The following is a 19,018-nucleotide window of genomic DNA, read 5'->3' on the forward strand; positions in this document are numbered from 1 at the left end:
GAGCACAGAGACTTTTAAGGCTACCAACTCAGGAAAGCTGCGAAAATGCCGAGACAAAATAGATCACAAACAAAAAAAATGGAGGACAAAAAGCGACTGGATATAGAATTCAAATCTACACTTATAAGGTTTTTCAAGAATTTCCTAGAAAAGATCGATAAGACCTATGAGGATATGAAAAGAGATCAACTAGAATTAATAAGGAATCAACAAGAAATGATAAGGGATCAACAAGAAATAAAGAATACATTGACTGAAATAAAAAATATTATACAGAGTCCTAAAAACAGAAGGGAAGATTGCAAGAATCAAGTCAAAGAGTTGGAACACGAAGAGCCAGAAGACACTCCTTCGCAGAAGCTAGAAGGCAAGAGAATACAGAAAATTGAAGATAACGTAAGAAACCTCTGGGACAACTTCAAGCGAACCAACATCAGAATTATGGGGGTCCCAGAAGATGAGAGAGAGCAAGATACCAAAAACATACTGAAAGAAATAGTGACAGAAAACTTCCCCCACCTGGTGAAAGAATTAGACCTACAAGTCCAGGAAGCGCATAGAACTCCAAACAAAAGGAATCGAAAGAGGACCACACCAAGACAAATCATAATTAAAATTCCAAGAGCAAAAGACAAAGAGAGAATATTAAAAGCAGCAAGAGCAAAGAAGGTAGTAACCTATAAAGGAGCACCTATACGATTGTCAGCTGATTTCTCAACAGAAACCATGCAGGCCAGATGAGAATGGCAAGAAATACTCAAGGTGATGAATAGTAAGAACCTACAGCCAAAGATAATCTATCCAGCAAAGCTATCACTCAGAATCGAAGGTCAGATAAAGAGCTTCACTAATAAAAAAAAAAAAAGCTAAAGGAGTTCATCACCACCAAACCAGAATTATATGAATTGCTGAAGGGGGTTCTTTCAGAAGAGAAAGTAAATAAAGATAAAAATTATGAACAACAAATACATAACTATCAACAAGTGAATCTAAAAACCAAGGAAATTTTTTTTTTAAATCTGATGAACAATATTAACTGTTGAATATAATAGAATCAGAGGTATGGAAGGGGAGTGGGGAGTGGGGAAAGGGCAAAGGGTGGGGTGGGAACCTGGTAGAGGAGAGCAATGGGGGGGGGGGGAACATTTGTAATAATATGAACAATAAAAATTTATTTTAAAAAAATAATAATAATAATTCTGGTAAACATATATGCACCCAATACAGAAGCACCAAAATACATTAAAAAAAAAACTCCTGGAGGATATCAAGGGAGAGATTGACAGCAATACAATAATAGTAGCAGACCTTAATACCCCACTATCACCATTGGACAAATCCTCTAAACAAAAAATCATCAAAGAAACATCAATCCTAAATGACTCACTAGACCAGATGAAATTAATTGACATCTTCAGAACATGTCACCATAAAGCCACAGAATATACATTTTTCTCAAGTGCACATCAGTCATTTTCAAAGATAGGCCACATGCTGGGTCACAGGCAAAGTCTCTACAAACTAAAGAAGATAGAAATCATATCACGCATCTTCTCAGATCATAGTGGCATAAAACTGGAAATCAACTACAATAAAAACAATCCATAGAAATCAAACACATGGAGACTAAATAGCATGCTATTAAACAATGACTGGGTTACCAGAGAAATCAAGGAAAAAATTAAAAAACATCATGGCAACAAATGACAATGAAAACACAACAATCCAAAATCTATGGAACTCAGCAAAAGCAATCTTGAGAGGGAAATTCATAGCTATACAAGCCTACTGCAAAAAACAAGGAACATTGGTAGTAAATTACCTAACCCTACAACTCTAAGTTAGAAAAAGAGCAAGAAGAAAAGCCCAGTGTAAGCAAAAGGAATGACAAATAAAGATCAGAGCCAAGATAAACAACATAGAGACCAAAGAAACAATACAAAAGATCAACAAAACCAAGAGCTAGTTCTTTAAAAGGAAAAACAAGATTGATGAACCTCTAGCCAGGCTCACCAAGAAGCAAAGAGAGAGGACCCAAATAAACAAAATCAGAAATAAAAGAGGTGAAATAACAACAGATTCTGCCAAAATACAAAGGATTGTTAAAAATACTACGAACAACTCTATTCCAACAAACTGGACAACCTGGAGGAAATGGACATATTCCTAGAAGAATATAACCTTCCAAAACTCAATCAGGAAGAATCTAAACAGCTCAATAGACCAGTAACTATGAAAGAAATTGAAGCAGTCACCAAAAAAGCTTCCAGCAAACAAAATCCCAGGGAGATGGCTTCACAGTAAAGTTTTACCAAACATTCAAGTAAGAACTAAAACCAATCTTCATCAGACTATTCCAAAAAATACAAGAGGAAGAAACACTTCCAATGTCCTTCTATGGAGCCATCATCACCCTAATACCCAAACCAGATAAAGACAGCACAATGAAAGAGAATTACAGGCCAATATCCCTCATGAACATAGATGCCAAAATCCTCAACAAAATTTTAGTAAATCAGATCCAGTAGTACATCAGGAAGATCATACACTATGACCAAGTAGGATTTATCCCAGGAATGAAAGGATGATACAATATTCACAAATCAATAAATGTGATGCATCACATAAACAAATGTGGGATAAAAATCACATAGTCGTATCAATTGATGCAGAAAAAGTATTTCACAAAATCCAACACACCTTCTTGATAAAAACTCTCAACAAGGTGGGAATAGAAGGATCATATATCAACATAATAAAAGCTATATATGATAAACCCACAGCAAACATTATACTCAATGGGCAAAAACTAAAACCATTTCCCCTAAAAACAGGAACAAGACAAGGATGCCCACTCTCACTACTCCTTTTTGACATAATACTGGAAGTATTAACCATTGCAATTAGACAAGAAGAAGAAATAAAAGGCATCCAAATTGGAAAAGAAGATGTAAAGCTGTCCTTATTTGCAGATGAAATATTGTAAAAAAAAAAAAAAAAAAGACTCCATCAAAAAAATTGACTTAATAAATGAATTCGGCAATGTAGCAGGATACAAAATTAACACCAAGAAACCTATGGAATTTCTATACACCAATAGTGAACTTACTGAAACAGAGACTAAAAAAGCAAACCCATTTACCATTGCACCAAAAAAAAAAAAATAAGATACATAGGAATAAACTTAATTAAAGAAGTCTACAAGACAGTGAAAAAAGAGATAGGGGAAAATGTAAACAGATGGAAGAACATATCATGTTCATGGATTGGTAGAATCAACATCATTAAAATGTCCATATTACCCAAAGCAATCTATAGATTAAATGTACTCCCCATTAAAATACCAATGGCATATTTCACAGACCTAGAAAGAACCCTCCAAAAATTAATCTGAAATAAAAAATGGCCCTGAATAGCCACATCAATCCTGAGAAAGAAAAATAAAGTAGGAGGGATCTCAATTCCAGATTTCAAGCTGTATTACAAAGCCACTCTTCTCAAAACAGCCTGGTACTGGCACAAGAACAGACATATAGAACAATGGAATAGAATTGAGAATCCAGATATCAACCTAAACCACTATGCTCAATTAATATCTGACAAAGGAGGCATGAACATACAATGGAGTCAAGACAGTCTCTTCAATAAATGATGTTGGGGAAATTGGACAGATACATGCAAAAAAAATGAAACTAAATCACCAACTTACACCTTACACAAAGATAAACTTAAAATGAATACAGGACTTATAGGTAAGATGGGAAACCATAAAAATACTTCAGGAATCCACAGGCAGAAAAATCTCAGAACTTCTTCACTGATACTGCTCCTAGGGCAATGGAAGCTAAAGAACTTCTTCACTGGTACTGCTCCTAGGGCAATGGAAGCTAAAGAGAAGATAAACAAATGGGACTACATCAAAATAAAAAGTTTTTGCACAGCAAAATAAACCATCAACAAAACATTAACTGAAAGAAACATCTATATTGACTGAAATAAAGCCCATAGTATGGAAGAACATATTTGCAAATGTTATCACTGATAAAGGTTTAATCTCCAACATCTACAGGCAACTTATACAACTTAATAAAAGGAAGATAAATGATCCAATTAAAAAAATGGACAACGGACCTAAATAGAATCTTTTCAAAAGAAGACAGAAGGAAGGCCAAGAGACATATGAAAACATGCTCAAAGTCACTAGTTACCTGAGAGATGCAAATCAAAACAACAATGTGGTACCATCTCACCTGTCAGAATGGCTATCATCAATAAATCAACAAACAACAAGTGCTGGCAAGGCTGTGTAGAAAAAGGAACCCTAATGCACTGCTGGTGGGAATGCAGACTGGTGCAGCCACTGTGGAGAACAGGATGGAGTTTGCTGAGGTCCAAAGTAAAAAAAAAAACACAAAAAAAAACTAAAAATGACACTCCCAGTTAACCCAGTAATCCTATTTCTAGGAATATACACAAGAAATTAGAAATACCAATTAGAAAGGTTATATGCACACCTATGTTCATAGCAGCATAATTCACCATAGCTAAGATTTGGAAACAGCCTATGTGCCCATCAGTAGCTGAGTGGATTAAAAAACAGTGGTATATCTACACGGTGCAGTAAAAAAGGAGTTCTCACCATTAGCCACAACATGGATGGAACTGGAGAGCATTAGGCTAAATGAAATAAACCAGTCAGAGAAAGATAAATATCACATGATCTCACTCATTTATGGAATATAATGAACAACATAAACTGATGAACAAAAGCAAGACCAGAGACTGAGAAACATCAATCAGACCATCAAACATTAGAGGGAAGGTAAGGGAGGGTGGGGTAAGGAGGAGAGATCAACTGAAGGACTTGCATGCATGCATATAGGCCTAACCAATGGACACAGAAAGCAGGGGTGGGGGGTGGGAGGGTGATGTGGGAAATAAGCATACATATGTAATAATTTAATAAAGAAGTTAAAAAATAAACATATCTTTTAAAAAAACAAATAATGTATTTTAATTTAATATAATTTAACATACAGTAGGTCATTGGGTTACATTAGAGATCCCTTCCTATGGCATAATGTAATGTGATTTTCCCCATAAATAGGAACCCACCTATATAAGCACTTATATCCCTGTGTATGGAGCACATACACAGCAGTAATAAAGTGAAACAATAAAAAAAATTCAAAGAAAGATAACAATTCCTGACCTTAACTTGTGGGAAATCTATACTAATAAAAGTATAATATGCTGATTAGATTGAGAGAACTTCTGGACCTTCTTCCAGACAAAGTCATGGTGGCAAGGCCGAGGCTGAGGCAGTTAAGAGCAAACATGCTGGAGGGGAGGAACTTTGGAGCTGAGCAGCTGGCAGTGTGAGGGGAGGAGTTGGGGGCTAACAGGCTGGCAGGGGAGGGCCGTTGGGCATGATCTAGCTCACAGGAAAGGGCAGTTGCATGTGAGCAGGTGGGCAAGGGGGGGCAGTTGGAGGTCAATGAGGCTGGTGGGTGAGGAAGTTAGGGGTCACCAGGCCAGAAGGGGGGCCTTTGTGGGGGATTAGGCCATCAGGCAGAGTGGTTAGGGGTATCAGGCAGGGGAGTGATTAGGAGCCAGTGGTCCTGGATTATGAGAGAAATGCCAAATCCCAGCTAAACATTCCCCACAGGGGTCCCAGATCAGACAGGGTGCAGGTTGAGCTGAGGGACATGCCCTGTGCATGAATTTCATGCACCAGGCCATAGTAAATAATAAAAAACATAAAGCACATATGTATATACGACAAAATTATGTACCTTTCTCCTTTATAAATAAATGGGAAATGATAATATAACAAAACAATGTACATCAAGTCAGACATAACCTGAGGATCCTCTGTCATCTCCAAAAAAAGAATGAGAAGTGTGGTGTTGTTTTTACTTTTTTTTCTTTCTTTTTTTTTCTTTTTTGCAATTTTTCAAAATGTCTAGTTCAAAATTTATTTGCTACAAAGTTATATTTGTTTTTTAAGAAACCTTTCCAATTTTTATTCATAAAATTAATCCAAACAGCAGAATAGATATATAGAGCCACATATCAATAACAAACCAGGAAGGAAACAAAATATTCCAGAGATATCTTGAACAAGTTTAAAGGAATACACACCAGGCTCAAAACATACAGCTAAACCATGGTTGCCCAACAGGTTACATTTATTCCTGCATTTTCTCAGAAAGTTCTTCCTTATATTCGCCTTTCTCTTTTCCATTTTGTTGAGATTTGGCTTTGTTCAATAATTTTTCCCGATCTTTGTCCAGTGTTAGCCTGGTGATAACCACTGTGCTGGGTGAATGCCCACGTGGACAGGTGTGCTGTAGCCTTCTCACGCTGCACCAGCTCCATGCAGATGACATGTCTCTTCCTGTACACCAGCACTGCCTTGTCAATTTGCAGACCTTTGTAGCATCCTCGAACAGCCTGGACCTCGTCATCCTTGTGGATGGGCATGGAGTTGACACTGTACTTCTGCCGCAGCTCCTTGGAGAGTGGGGAAGACGTGATCTTGGGCACATGTGCGAGGGGGCCTTCAAGTGGCATTTGCAGTTTTTGCTGAGGTCCAAGGTCAAGAAGGGGTTGAATTGCACAGTGACTGTCTGGGGCAGGAAGTGCTCAGAACTAGAAAGAAATATTTAATCTGGGGGGGGGGGGGGGTTTCTAGCAGATTTCCCCTTCATTGTCAAGTTTTAAATATAACTTTGATATCTTTTCCTAATGAATTCCTCTTAGATATTGTTTTAATAAGGTGGGTGTTAGAGAACTTCTCCTGTGTTTTCATGGAGAGGAACTTCATAAATGTGTTCAGATTTTTCTTTGAGTTTGAGGTATTCTGAAACCTGCATGGCAGGGTTCAGGATCTAGAGGAGGGGTTGATGCCCAAATGAAAATGCTAGACAAAAATATGAATTATTAAGGGGTGGGGGCCAGGTGGAGTCCTTTTCTTGAAGTGGCACCCGAGACCAGTCTTGTCTGCTTTTTATTCACTTTGAGTACACATTTTCCTTTTAGCGATGCATACAGGTAAATCAAAGGTAAAGTTTGGTATACAATGTAAAGTATCAGCTCAGGAAATTGCCTTGAGACATTGCAATCACAGCAGGATAGTCCATTGGCCTTCCAATGTCTCTCTTGCACTTTTATGCTAATTGCTGTTTGCCTTAGCCTTCAGCAGAGGTCTTTATGTTCATTAAAGAGTCATAAACTTTCTGATCACATTCTTGAAAGCTTGTTTTACTTGTTTATTTCTTAGAGTGTAAATGAATGGGTTCAACAAAGGGGCTACTGAGTTATTGAGCAGAGCGACTCCCTTATTGAAGGCAACTCCCTCTTTTGCTGAGGGTTTTATGTACATGAAGATACAGCTGCCATAAGAGAGGGAGATGACAATCATGTGGGAAGAACAGGTGGAAAAGGCCTTTTTTCTTTGCTGAGCAGAGGGGATCTTTAGAATGGTCCAGATGATGTTTGTATAGGAAATACTCACCAGCACCAGAGTGACCACCAAGGTCACAAATGCTAAGATAAAGTCAAGTATCTCCAGGAGTCTTGTGTCTGAGCATGCTATCTCTATGAGGGGCCCATAGTCACAATGATAATGATTCAGTATGTTGGAGGCACAGAAATCCAGCTGACTGGTCAGGATGATTGGGGATATGATGATCAGGAAACCACTTAGCCAAGAGCAGAGAACCAGCTGGGTGCAAACCCTTTTGCTCATGATGGTTGTGTAATGCAAGGGTTTACATATGGCCACATAGCGGTCATAAGACATGGCAGTTAGAAGGTAAAACTCTGTAGCCCCGAGCAGTATGGCAAAGAAATACTGAGTGAGGCAACCGGCAAAGCTGATGCTCTTCTTCCCAGTTAAGATGCTGAACAGGAGCCTAGGAGTGAAAGTGGTTGTGAAGGAAATTTCTAAAAAGGAGAAATTCCGGAGGAAGAAATACATGGGAGTCTGGAGGTGTGAGTCCAGTAGTGTGAGGGTGATGATGGTCAGGTTTCCAATAATACTAAATATGTAGGTCAGAAAGAGAAGTATAAAGATGACAAGTTGAATTTCTGGGATGTCTGTTAGTCCCAGAAGAATGAATTCTGTTGGAAAGGTATGGTTTTTCATCATTAACTTTCACATCCTAGGAAAAAACAAGGGAAAAAAGCTGGTATTTAGAAGGAAAGAAGAGCACAGGAGCATTCAGGAGAAGCTAAGGTATTTTTGTTGACTTGATTCAACAACCTCACCACCCCCTCACCTCCACTCCCACCCATCAATTTGACTCAAATGAGATTTTTCTATTGGATAGAGGCTGCCTCTTCACAAGAATTTTTGTTAAATTCCCACTTAGGAGGATTTTTTTTCCTTGACTCATTTTCAGGGTATTCATGTATCGATACTTTCCTAGTGCATCTTCTAACCCAATGCCTAAGTTACCATTTTCTCCCTTTAGTGTCTCTTTGAATACTGACTTTTAACCTTTTATCTGCTAATTTAGTAGTGGTGTCTTATTTCCATCACTCCCTTGGTCTAAGTGTGAGAAAGAAAGCGAACTATGTTAGGTCATAGTTGAGGGACCATTAGGAGGGAATAAGCAATACTATCATAACTGTGTATCCAAAGAGATCCCCAAATTCCCTTAGATTTTTTTGAATTTGTGGACTATTGTGACTAATATCAGTCTCTAAATCTTTGCAGTCAGTGTCTGCTTTCCCTCAGGTCCCAGTTTGCAGATGCCATGATACTGTATATAGAAAACTCTAAAGATTCCACCAAAAACAACTAGTATTAACTAATAAATTCAGTAAAGTAGCAGGATACAAAACTAAATTTCAGATGTCAAATAAAGTTAATATTCAGAAATTGGGGGCATTTTTACATATCAACAATGAACTATCAGAAAGAGAAACTAAGAAAACAATCGCATTTATAATTGCAACAACAACAATAATGTACCTAGGGATAAATTGAATCAAAGAGGTAAAAGACCTACACCCTAAAAATTATAGGATACTAAAGAAAGAAACTGAGGAAGCTACAAATGAGTGAAAGCATATTCTGTGTTCATGGATAGGAATAATTAACACATTAAATATGCACGTTACCCAAACAATCTATTAATTCAATGTAATTCCTATTAAAATACCAATGGCATATGTCACAGAACTTGAACAAATATTCCAAAAATTTATATGCACCCACAAAAGACCCGGAATAGCCTCAGGAATCTTGAGTTAAGAAGAACAAGGTTGGAGGCATCATGCTACCTGACATCCAACTATTCTTCAAGGCTACTGTAATCAAAACAGCATGATACTGCCATAAATATAGGCATATAAATCAATGGCACAGAATAGAGAGCTAAACCTACACCTTTATGGTCAATTAATATTTGACAAAGCATCCCAGCTGGTTTGGCTCAGTGAATATAGTGTTGGCCTATGCACCAAAGGGTCCAAGATTTAATTCTGTTCAAGGGCACATATCTCAGTTGCAGGTTCCTCCCTGACCCAGCCTGGGTGGTGGCTTGTGCAGGAGACAACCAATGAACGTGCTTCTCTTACATGATGTTTCTCTCTGTCTTTCCCTCTTTCTTTCTCTCTCCCTAAAAATCAATGAAAAAATATCCCCGGGTGAAAATTAACAAAACATAAAAAAATAAAGAAATTTTTAAAAATTATTTTACAAAGGAAGCAAGAACATACAATGGGGTAAAGACATTCTCTTTCAATAAATTGTATTTGTAAAGTTGGACAGATACATGAAAAGAAAAAAAAAGGAAAGGAAAAGAAAAAGGAAAGTAGATCACCAACTTACACCATGCACGAGAATAAACTCAAAAGGGATTTGAAGAGTTAAATGTAAGTTATGAAATTTTAAAGAACCTAGAAGAAAACAGAGGCAGCAAAAAAATATAGACATTTTTCATAGCGATATTTTTTAATATGTTTCATGGGCAAGGGAAACAAAATAAAAATCAAACAAATGGGACTACAAAATAAAAATCAAACAAAATAAAAATCAAACTAAGATGCTTTTACACAGCAAAGGAAACCATCAGCAAAATGAAAGACAACCCACTAAATAGGAGTACATATTTGTCAATGACGCATCTGATAAAGGGTTAATTTCCAAAATTTATAAAGAACTTATATAACTGAACACCAAGAAAACAAACAACCCAATGAAAAAATGGGCAAAAGACTTGAATAGACACTTATTTTACTTGATTCCCATAATAATCCTTTGAGACTGGTATTATTACTATCCCCATTATGCAAATTGAGAAACTAAGTTTTGGAGCAGTTGATAAATTGTTCCAACTTCCACAGCTAGTGAATTGTGGAGTCTGACCCAGTGCCACCTGATTCCATGGTCTGCACAATTGACTCCCAGGTTGTGCTGATTTCCCATCCTCACACAGGGAAGAGCGATTATGATCATTATCTCAACCTTACAGATGAGATAATGTGGATTAATTATACTGTAAGGATAATAATGATAATGATGGTGAAACTGAGGCTGGGGAAGTTTAAGTGCTTTGACCAAGAACACACAGCTAGCAAATTCTTCTGAATCTAAGACACAGGTGGACCAAACTTGCTTCTTAATTTCTTAACAAATTTATTAAATGGTGATTGCATATGGAAAAATATTAGGCATATTTATATTTTGCCTCTACATTATCTTTGATTTTTTTCTTCTAATATCTTCTTCTGCATTTTTTTCTCGTATCTTCTTAATTTCTGGTTTTAACTAATGGGTACTTCATAATTTTTCCTCTTTTCTTTGAACTCTAAACATGCATGTCTTACTCTTTTTTCTTCTAAACACACATTTGTCGGGAGTTGCTCTTGCTCGCTCTAGTTTCCAAATGAGTGAAACAATCCTATCCTCTTGCTAACTCTCAAATAAATATTTCTAGGCTTGAATTATTAACTCTCCCATATTTTTAATATATCTTTATTGTTCAGATTATTCCAGTTGTTTCTTTTTCCCCTCATAGCTCTCCTCCTCCCAGTCCTCTCCCCCCTCTGACCTCCGGGTCCCACTGTACTCATCCATAGGTGCACGATTCCCCATATTTTAACTCTCATTTTCTTTTGTATCTCAAATTAACTTTAATATGTTAACAATAGTGTATTGTATCATCCCATTTTGTAAAAAAGACATATATATGCAGCCCAGCTGCAGAGACTTAGTGGTTTAGCATCAATCTATGAACCAGGAAGCCATGGTTTGATTCCTGGTCAGTCAGGGCCTAGGCTTGGGTTGCAGGCTCAGTCCTCAGTAGAGGACCTATAGGAGGCAGCTAATCAATTATTCTCTTCATTGATGTTTCTAGTTCTCTCTCCCCCTCTCTTCCTCTCTGGAATCAATTAGAGATGATAGATAGATAGATAGATAGATAGATAGATAGATAGATAGATAGATAGATAGATAGAAACATCTTTTATATGATATAAAACCGTATTTTATGTATATTGTCACATATGTCTGAAAAACAATAAACAGTATTACTTCGGTGAAGTTAAATGAGGAAGTGGGGGACATACAGGGAACTGTCCCTTTTTACTTTATACTTTCATACCCTTATACCTGCCTATATTGTATGAAGGCTATAAAACAAGTATAAGTTCATTTTAAATAAAAAGGTCACAGTTATTAGATTTTATGTCCTACAATCATGGACAAATAACATTTATATTACTATAAGCTGAGAATATACTTACACTCACTTGACTTCCGGGCAGTGGTGTGGGATATTACCCATACATGTCGTGGGATGAATCACAAGTTAGAAGTCAGATGTGAATGAAAGGTGGCATAAAACGGAACTTGTTTGCTTTCCCACCAGTACTTATTGACCTAATTATTCACAAAAACTTACAAGCTTATGAAAATTTAGTAGGAAAAAAACCCTACTGGTCCTTCCATATATGAGCTTATCTGTCACTTGCTACTTCTTATTTCCACATTAATTTAAAATGTGCCCTGACATATATAATTTTATTAAGCAATGTAACTTCAATAAATTTGGTTAAAAAATGAAAAATAAATTGTACCCTGGCCTGTAAAATAATCCTTTGAGATGTGATTTACTTAAGTTAAGCATACTTATATTAGTGGTAATAAAAGCATCCTCACTTCAAAGTCTTAATTCCTCTGTTCTGACTTGTTTGAGCCCGGATATATGCTGTATCTGATTTTATACGAGGCTGAAACATATTTAAAATGTTTGTATTTAGGAATACCTTAAGATAATGAGCATAGGAAAGAAATGAAAGGTCCCAGGAGGCCCAAATTGAGAGTGTGCTAATGAACCCTATTTGTTGAGAACTCTGGAATTGAACTTTTAATAGGAGATTGGGGAAGAAGTCCAAAGAGACGCCAAGGAATTTAACAGGAGAACATCAGGAGAGTAAGAAAACTTTGTGGAAACTGCAGTAATGAGAATTATTAAAAATAACTACAGAAAGTAGAAAAACCTATTTATTTTGAACAGTTTACTTTGTGCTGGGCAATATGTCTTTATTATATTTAAGTACAATGCTGGATAATACTTAAAATGTCACAGTACAATGCTAGATAAAGAATTTAAAAAGTCACAGTTATAGGATTTTATGTTCTATAATCACAGACAGGTAACATTGAATAAACTGTACATTTATTATTTGTTCCCGTTCATAATGCTCATATAGTCCCCAAGAGCACGATGGTAGCAGTGAGAGCTTTGTCTTCTGTCGCTGTGGCGATGTTCTATTGGTCAAATAACATGAGATGCAAGGAGGGTTTAGCATTTTCTCCATAGTGCCTTTTCCCTCCCATTAGTCTTTGGTGTCCTGATGAGTGTTCTCTGCTGTAAAATGGAGGCCAGTGTCCTTCCTCTATCTCCTCTACAAGGCTGGAAAACCCTCTTCCCCTGTTCATCGCCACCCCCTGAAAACCTTTACAAATCCACACAGTCTCAACCTTTACATCTTTACATAGAAATGGCAATTGTCATGTGGCTCTTCGAGAGCTTTCAAATAAGAAGCTCCTTGACAGAAGAACTTTCGGATTGCATGAAGCAGGGGAATATGATCTTAGAGGAATCAGCGATTCACTTCAACCAAGATCCTAGGTGATGTGACATTAATTTTCAAACTATGTTTGGTGAGAGGAATGCATTTATTGGGATTATTTCTAGACAAACAGCCTGTGATTAAGATTTACTTTGAGCCACCTGTGTGAGCAATCTCTCCCCCTGTTCCCAGTTTGGCTTTAGACAGACAAAACTAATGGATAAGTGTGGAAAATATGGATTTTTGAGAAAGCTAATGTGTTATGACATTACAGAGTGCTTTAGGAAAGATCAACATAGATAATCTTGAGAGATTATTGGAGTCAATAATATATACACCAGTAAAATAGGTGATGGGGGAAAGGCAAGAATCATGGAGTAGCAGAACAAGAGCAGTATAACTTTCAAAAGAACGGATTAATGCAATCTAGTCTAGAGCTTTAGGGGAGAGGGCATTTATTTGTGGGTTATCCTTGATGTCTGAATGCTAGACAAAGAGATAATTTTATATTAGATATGACAGATCTTATTTTCCTCCTAGTCCCCAGCTGCTTTTAGGAGAACTTGGACAGAGGAGAATGACTAGGTGTAGATAGGAGCCAAGTGGAGTCGATTATAGTCTGTTGTTTGAAATTTGCAGTTAGGTACAGTGTATGGGTGGGTAAATTGACCACCTACAATTGACCACCAACCGTGCACAAGGGTTCCTTTTTCTCCACATCCTCGCCAGCACTTGTACTTTGTTGATTTGTTGATGATAGCCATTCTGGCAGGTGTGAGATGGTATCTCATTGTTGAAGTGTTTTTATTTTTTTTATTTTTCTCTCTCCATTTTTAAAAATTAAGGTATTAAATGTGTACATATCTTACCATTGTGCCCCCATCCCACTCCTATACATGCCCTTATCGCACCCCCCCCATCCCCTAGCTGATGTTTTGCGAACTTTGGTTATGCTTATATGCATGCATACAAGTCCTTCGGTTGATCTCTTATCTCCCCAACATTTCCTTAACCCTTCCACTGTAATTTGACAGCCTCTTTGATGCTTTACTGCCTCTGTATTTATCTTTTTGTTCATTGGCTTAAAATGTTCTTTATTATTTACAAATGAGTATGATCATGTGAAATTTTTCTTTTATTAACTGGCTTATTTCATTTAACATAATGTTCTCCAGTTCCATCTAGGTTTCTACAAATGGTAAGAATTCCTTCTTTTTATGGCAGCATAGTATTCCATTGTGTAGATGTACCATAGTTTTCTGATCCACTCATCTGCTGAAGGGCACCTAGGCAGTTTCCAAATCTTAGCTATTGTAAATTGTGCTGCTATGAATATAGGGATGCATATATCCTTTATGATTGGTGTTTCCAGTTTCTTAGTGTATATTCCTAGGAATGGGATTAGTGGTTCAAATGGGAGGAAACTCCATCCTGTTCTCCACTGTGGCTGCACCAGTCTGCATTCCCACCAGCAGTGCATGAGGGTTCCTTTTTCTACACATCTTCGCTAGCACTTGTTGTTTGTTGATTTATTGATGATAGCCATTCTGATAGGTGTGAGATGGTACCACATTGTCGTTTTGATTTGCATCTCTCAGGTAACTAGTGACTTTGAGCATGTTTTCATGTGTCTTGGCCTTCCTTCTGCTTCTTTTGAAAAGACTCTATTTAGGTACATTGCCTGCCTATTTTTTTATTGGATCATTTATCTTCCTTTTATTAAGTTGTATAAGTTGCCTGTAGATGTTGGTGATTAAACCTTTATCAGTGATAACATTTGCAAATATGTTCTCCCATACAGTGAGATTTCTTGTTGTTTTGTTGATGGTTTATTTTGCTGTGGAAAGATCAACATAGATAATCTTGAGAGATTATTGGAGTCAATAATATATACACCAGTAAAATAGGTGATGGGGAAAAGGCAAGAATCATGGAGTAGCAGAACAAGAGCAGTATAACTTTCAAAAGAACGGATTAATGCAATCTAGTCTAGAGCTTTAGGGGAGAGGGCATTTATTTGTGGGTTATCCTTGATGTCTGAATGCTAGACAAAGAGATAATTTTATATTAGATATGACAGATCTTATTTTGATGTAATCCCATTTGTTTATTTTCTCTTTAGCTTTCATTGCCCTAGGAGCAGTATCAGTGAAGAAGTTTTTTTGGCATATGTCTGAGATTTTGCTGCCTGTGGATTCCTCTAGTATTTTTGTGGTTTACCATATTACTTGTAAGTCCTGTATCCATTTTATCTTTGTGTATGGTGTAACTTGTTGACATAGTTTCTTTTTTTTTTGCAAGTATCTGTTCAATTTTCCCAACACCATTTATTAAAGAGACTGTCTTGACTTTATTGTATGTTCATGCCTCCTTTGTCAAATATTAATTAAGCATAGTGATTTGGGTTGATATCTGGATTCTCAATTCTATTCCATTGGTGTATATGTCTGTTCTTGTGCCAGTACCAGGCTGTTTTTGAGAAGAGTGGCTTTGTAATACAGCTTGAAATCTGGTATTGAGATCTCTCCTACTTTATTCTTCTTTCTTAGGATTGTGTGGCTGTTCGGGGTCATTTTTTATTCCAGATTAATTTTTGGATAGTTCTTTTTAAGTCTGTGAAATATGCCGTAGGTATTTTAATGGGGAGTGCATTGAATCTATAGATTGCTTTGGGTAGTATTGACATTTTAATGATGTTGATTCTACCAATCCATGAACATGATTTGTTCTTTTATCTGTTTACATTTTCCTATATCTCTTTTTTCATTGTCCTGTAGTTTTCCACATATAGGTCTTTTACCTTCTTAGTTAAGTTTATTCCTAGATATCTTAATTTTCTTGGTGCAATGGTAAATGGGATTTTTTTTTTTTTTTTTTAGTCTTTCTTTATGTAAGTTCACTATTGGTGTATAGAAATGCCATATGTTTCTTGGCATTAAATTTGTATTCTGCTACATTGCCGAATTCATTTATTAAGTCTATCAGGTTTTTTATAGCATTTTTCAGGTTTTTTATCTTCAATATCATGTCCTCTGCAAATAAGGACAGCTTTACTTCTTCTTTTCTAATTTGGATGCCTTTTATTTCTTCTTCTTGTCTAATTGCAATGGCTAATACTTCCAGAACTATGTCAAACAGGAGTGGTAAAAGTGGGCATCCCTCTCTTATTCCTGTTCTTAGAGGAAATGGTTTCAATTTTTGCCCAGTATGATGTTAGCTGTAGGTTTATCATATATAGCTTTTATTATGTTGATATATGATCCTTCTAGTCCCATCTTGCTGAGTTTTTATCAATAAACGATGTTTGATTTTTGTCAAATGTTTTTTCTTCATCAATTGATTAGTCTATGTGATTTTTATCTCTTAATTTTTTTATGTGATGTATCACATTTATTGATTTGCAGATATTATACCATCCTTTCATTTCTGGGATAAATCCTACTTGGTCATGGTGTATGATCTTTCTGATGTATTGCTGGAGCTGGTTTGCTAGAATTGTATGACTGTTGGCAAGTTTTCTAGAATTTTCTAACTCATTGAGGCAGTCCTCTGCTTCTTCTAGTCTACTCTTGATCTTTCTATTGAGTTCTTTACAGCAGCAATGTCATTTTTTTTAATATCTTTTATTGATTTTGTACAGAGAGGAAGGGAGAGAGATAGAGAGTTAGAAACATCGATGAGAGAGAGTCATCAATCAGTTGCCTCCTGCACACCCCCTACTGGGGATATGCCCGCAACGAAGGTACATGCCCCTGACCGGAATCGAACCCAGGTCCCTTCAGTCCCCAAGCCGACGCTCTATCCATTGAGCTAAACCGGTCTCGGCAGCAATGTCATTTTTCATTTCTTCTTGATTCTTACTCATGTTATTGAATTTGTCTTCCATTCTTTTCCACCACCTTATGACCATTTCTCTGAATTATTTGTCTGAAATATTGCATGCCTCTGTTTCATTTACTTCCTTTTCTGGTGATACCTGCTTTTCCTTCATATACAGGCTGTTTCTTTGTCTCCCCATGGTCTCTCTTCTCTAGGTGTCTAGTTATGTAGTTCTCTCTCTCCTGCATTGACTTAAAGTCACGAGATACAACACAACCAGGTACAAAACACAATGCACTGAACAGAAATTTATTCACAATATTAATAACCTCCAATAAAGATGACCACTAGAGAAAGGCAAATTAAGGGAAAGGAGGGAAAGTAGAAGAAGAAAAAGAAGAGTGTCAAAATGTAACTGGGAAAAGGAAAAAAAAAAGTAATAGAGAAGAGAAAGAAATGAAGAAAAAAAATGGGAACTATATATATGGGGAGAAAACTCCAAGAGAACAGCTACTAATCACAGCAAATGCCAGCAACAAGTACCTGGAGATTAATACAAACTACAAACAACAACTAATATCAAGCAAGGCAAGGAAAAACAGAAGCAAAAAACAAACAAAAACAAAATAAACAAAAAAGAATAAGAAAACAATCTCATAAAAAACATAAAGAATTGATATAGTCAACATCCAAGCAAACATAAGGTGACAGAGAAAAACAATTTTTTGGAAAGTTAAAACAAAGAGAAAGGTGTGTATGGACTTGGAGCAGAGCATTGGAAATTAGATATATAAGTAGGGTGAAATTTTATCAAGGGGTAAACAGAAAGAATAGGGAAAATCTAAAGCAGGAAAAGGATAAGAGAAACAGGACACTAGAAGGGGAAGAGTTAGGAATAGAGTGATGGCATAAAGATAGAGTTTAGATAGAGTAAAACAATGCTAAATGAAAGATGAAAATAGAAAGTAGAACACTATCCCAAAGTAAAATAAAGATAAAATAAAATGATACATTAAAAAATAGGTAAAATAATAGTAGTAATAGTAATAATAATAATACTGATTGAAAATAAAAATGTAATAATTAAAAAGGTAAAATCGCTGGAACCAGTTTGGCTCAGTGGTAGAGTGTCGGTCTGCGGACTGAAAGGTCCCAGGTTCGATTCCGATCAGGAGCATATACGTTAATTGCAGGCACATCCCTGGTACGGGGTGTGCAAGAGGCAGCTGGTCGATGTTTCTCTCTCATCGACGTTTCTAGCTCTCTATCTCTCTCCCTTCCTCTCTGTAAAAAAATCAATAAAATATATTTAAAATTTTAAAATAAAAAGAAGAAATGAAGATAAAAAGGTAAAATCAAGTGAGGAAAAAGGAAAAAATTAGTTTCTTAAGTAAAAGATGAAGAAAATTAAAATAAAAAATATAAAATATAAAAAAATTAAATTTGCAGTAGTGAAGGTTATTCACTTCCTCTGTTGTTCTGTTTGGCACGCCTGTTTCCCAGTCAGGATAGTGTTGCAGATCCCTGCGTTCCACTGCTCCTTAGTGTAGTAAGCCAGGCCTGATTTTTAAGCAGGCGGTGTCTTAATTTCTCATATTCCTTTACTTTTTTATTACCCAGAGTCAATTTGTGATTCAGCCCCTGGGTGGCAGTGTTTCCTTATTGACTTCCAGGTCTATATATGGCCTCTCTAGCCTGGGTATAGAGCCTTCTTTCTCTGTGGCACTCAGTACCATTTGTGGAGGTGGGCTGCCCCAGAGCTGGCTCTCCGATGGTCACTTTCTGCTTCGATCCCCAGGTTCCAGAAAAACAACTTTCCCCTGCAGTCTCCCAGGGTGTCCCCAACTGGGTGATACTGTGTATTGGACTTAGTAATCAGAAGCAAGTATTTGAAGAGGAAAAATACCAAGTGTGTGAACAACGGGGGCTACGCACAAGTCTGCTCAGCCCCCCTACCCCCCTTGGGTCCAAGCAGCCGGCACACTTTTAAGATTTTTAGTCTGTCCTTTTGCATCAGAACAAAATGGGTTGCTTTTTAGAAATCCCTTCTGTTAGCAGCTCTGAGGACCCCCTTCCACATTCACAGATCACCCAGCCCCAACAGCCA

General features: G+C 36.8%; 1 protein-coding gene and 1 pseudogene across 1 annotated transcript; both read right to left on the reverse strand.

The window, feature by feature from the left end:
* Positions 1-5,997: 5,997 nt before the first annotated feature.
* On the reverse strand, positions 5,998-7,145 carry LOC118729496 (annotated as a pseudogene).
* A 77-nt stretch (positions 7,146-7,222) lies between these two features.
* Positions 7,223-8,152, reverse strand: LOC118730582 (olfactory receptor 6C4-like). The gene has a single exon (XM_036458635.1). The coding sequence runs from the start codon at positions 8,150-8,152 to the stop codon at positions 7,223-7,225; it is 930 nt and encodes a 309-aa protein (XP_036314528.1).
* Between the last annotated feature and the right edge of the window lie 10,866 nt (positions 8,153-19,018).

This window comes from Pipistrellus kuhlii, unplaced genomic scaffold (genome assembly GCF_014108245.1).
Source record: "Pipistrellus kuhlii isolate mPipKuh1 unplaced genomic scaffold, mPipKuh1.p scaffold_m20_p_3, whole genome shotgun sequence".
Classification (NCBI taxonomy): Eukaryota; Metazoa; Chordata; class Mammalia; order Chiroptera; family Vespertilionidae; genus Pipistrellus; species Pipistrellus kuhlii.

Excerpts from the sequence above, each read along its gene's own strand:
- LOC118730582 (XM_036458635.1), bottom strand. The coding sequence starts at position 8,152 with ATGAAAAACCATACCTTTCCAACAGAATTCATTCTTCTGGGACTAACA.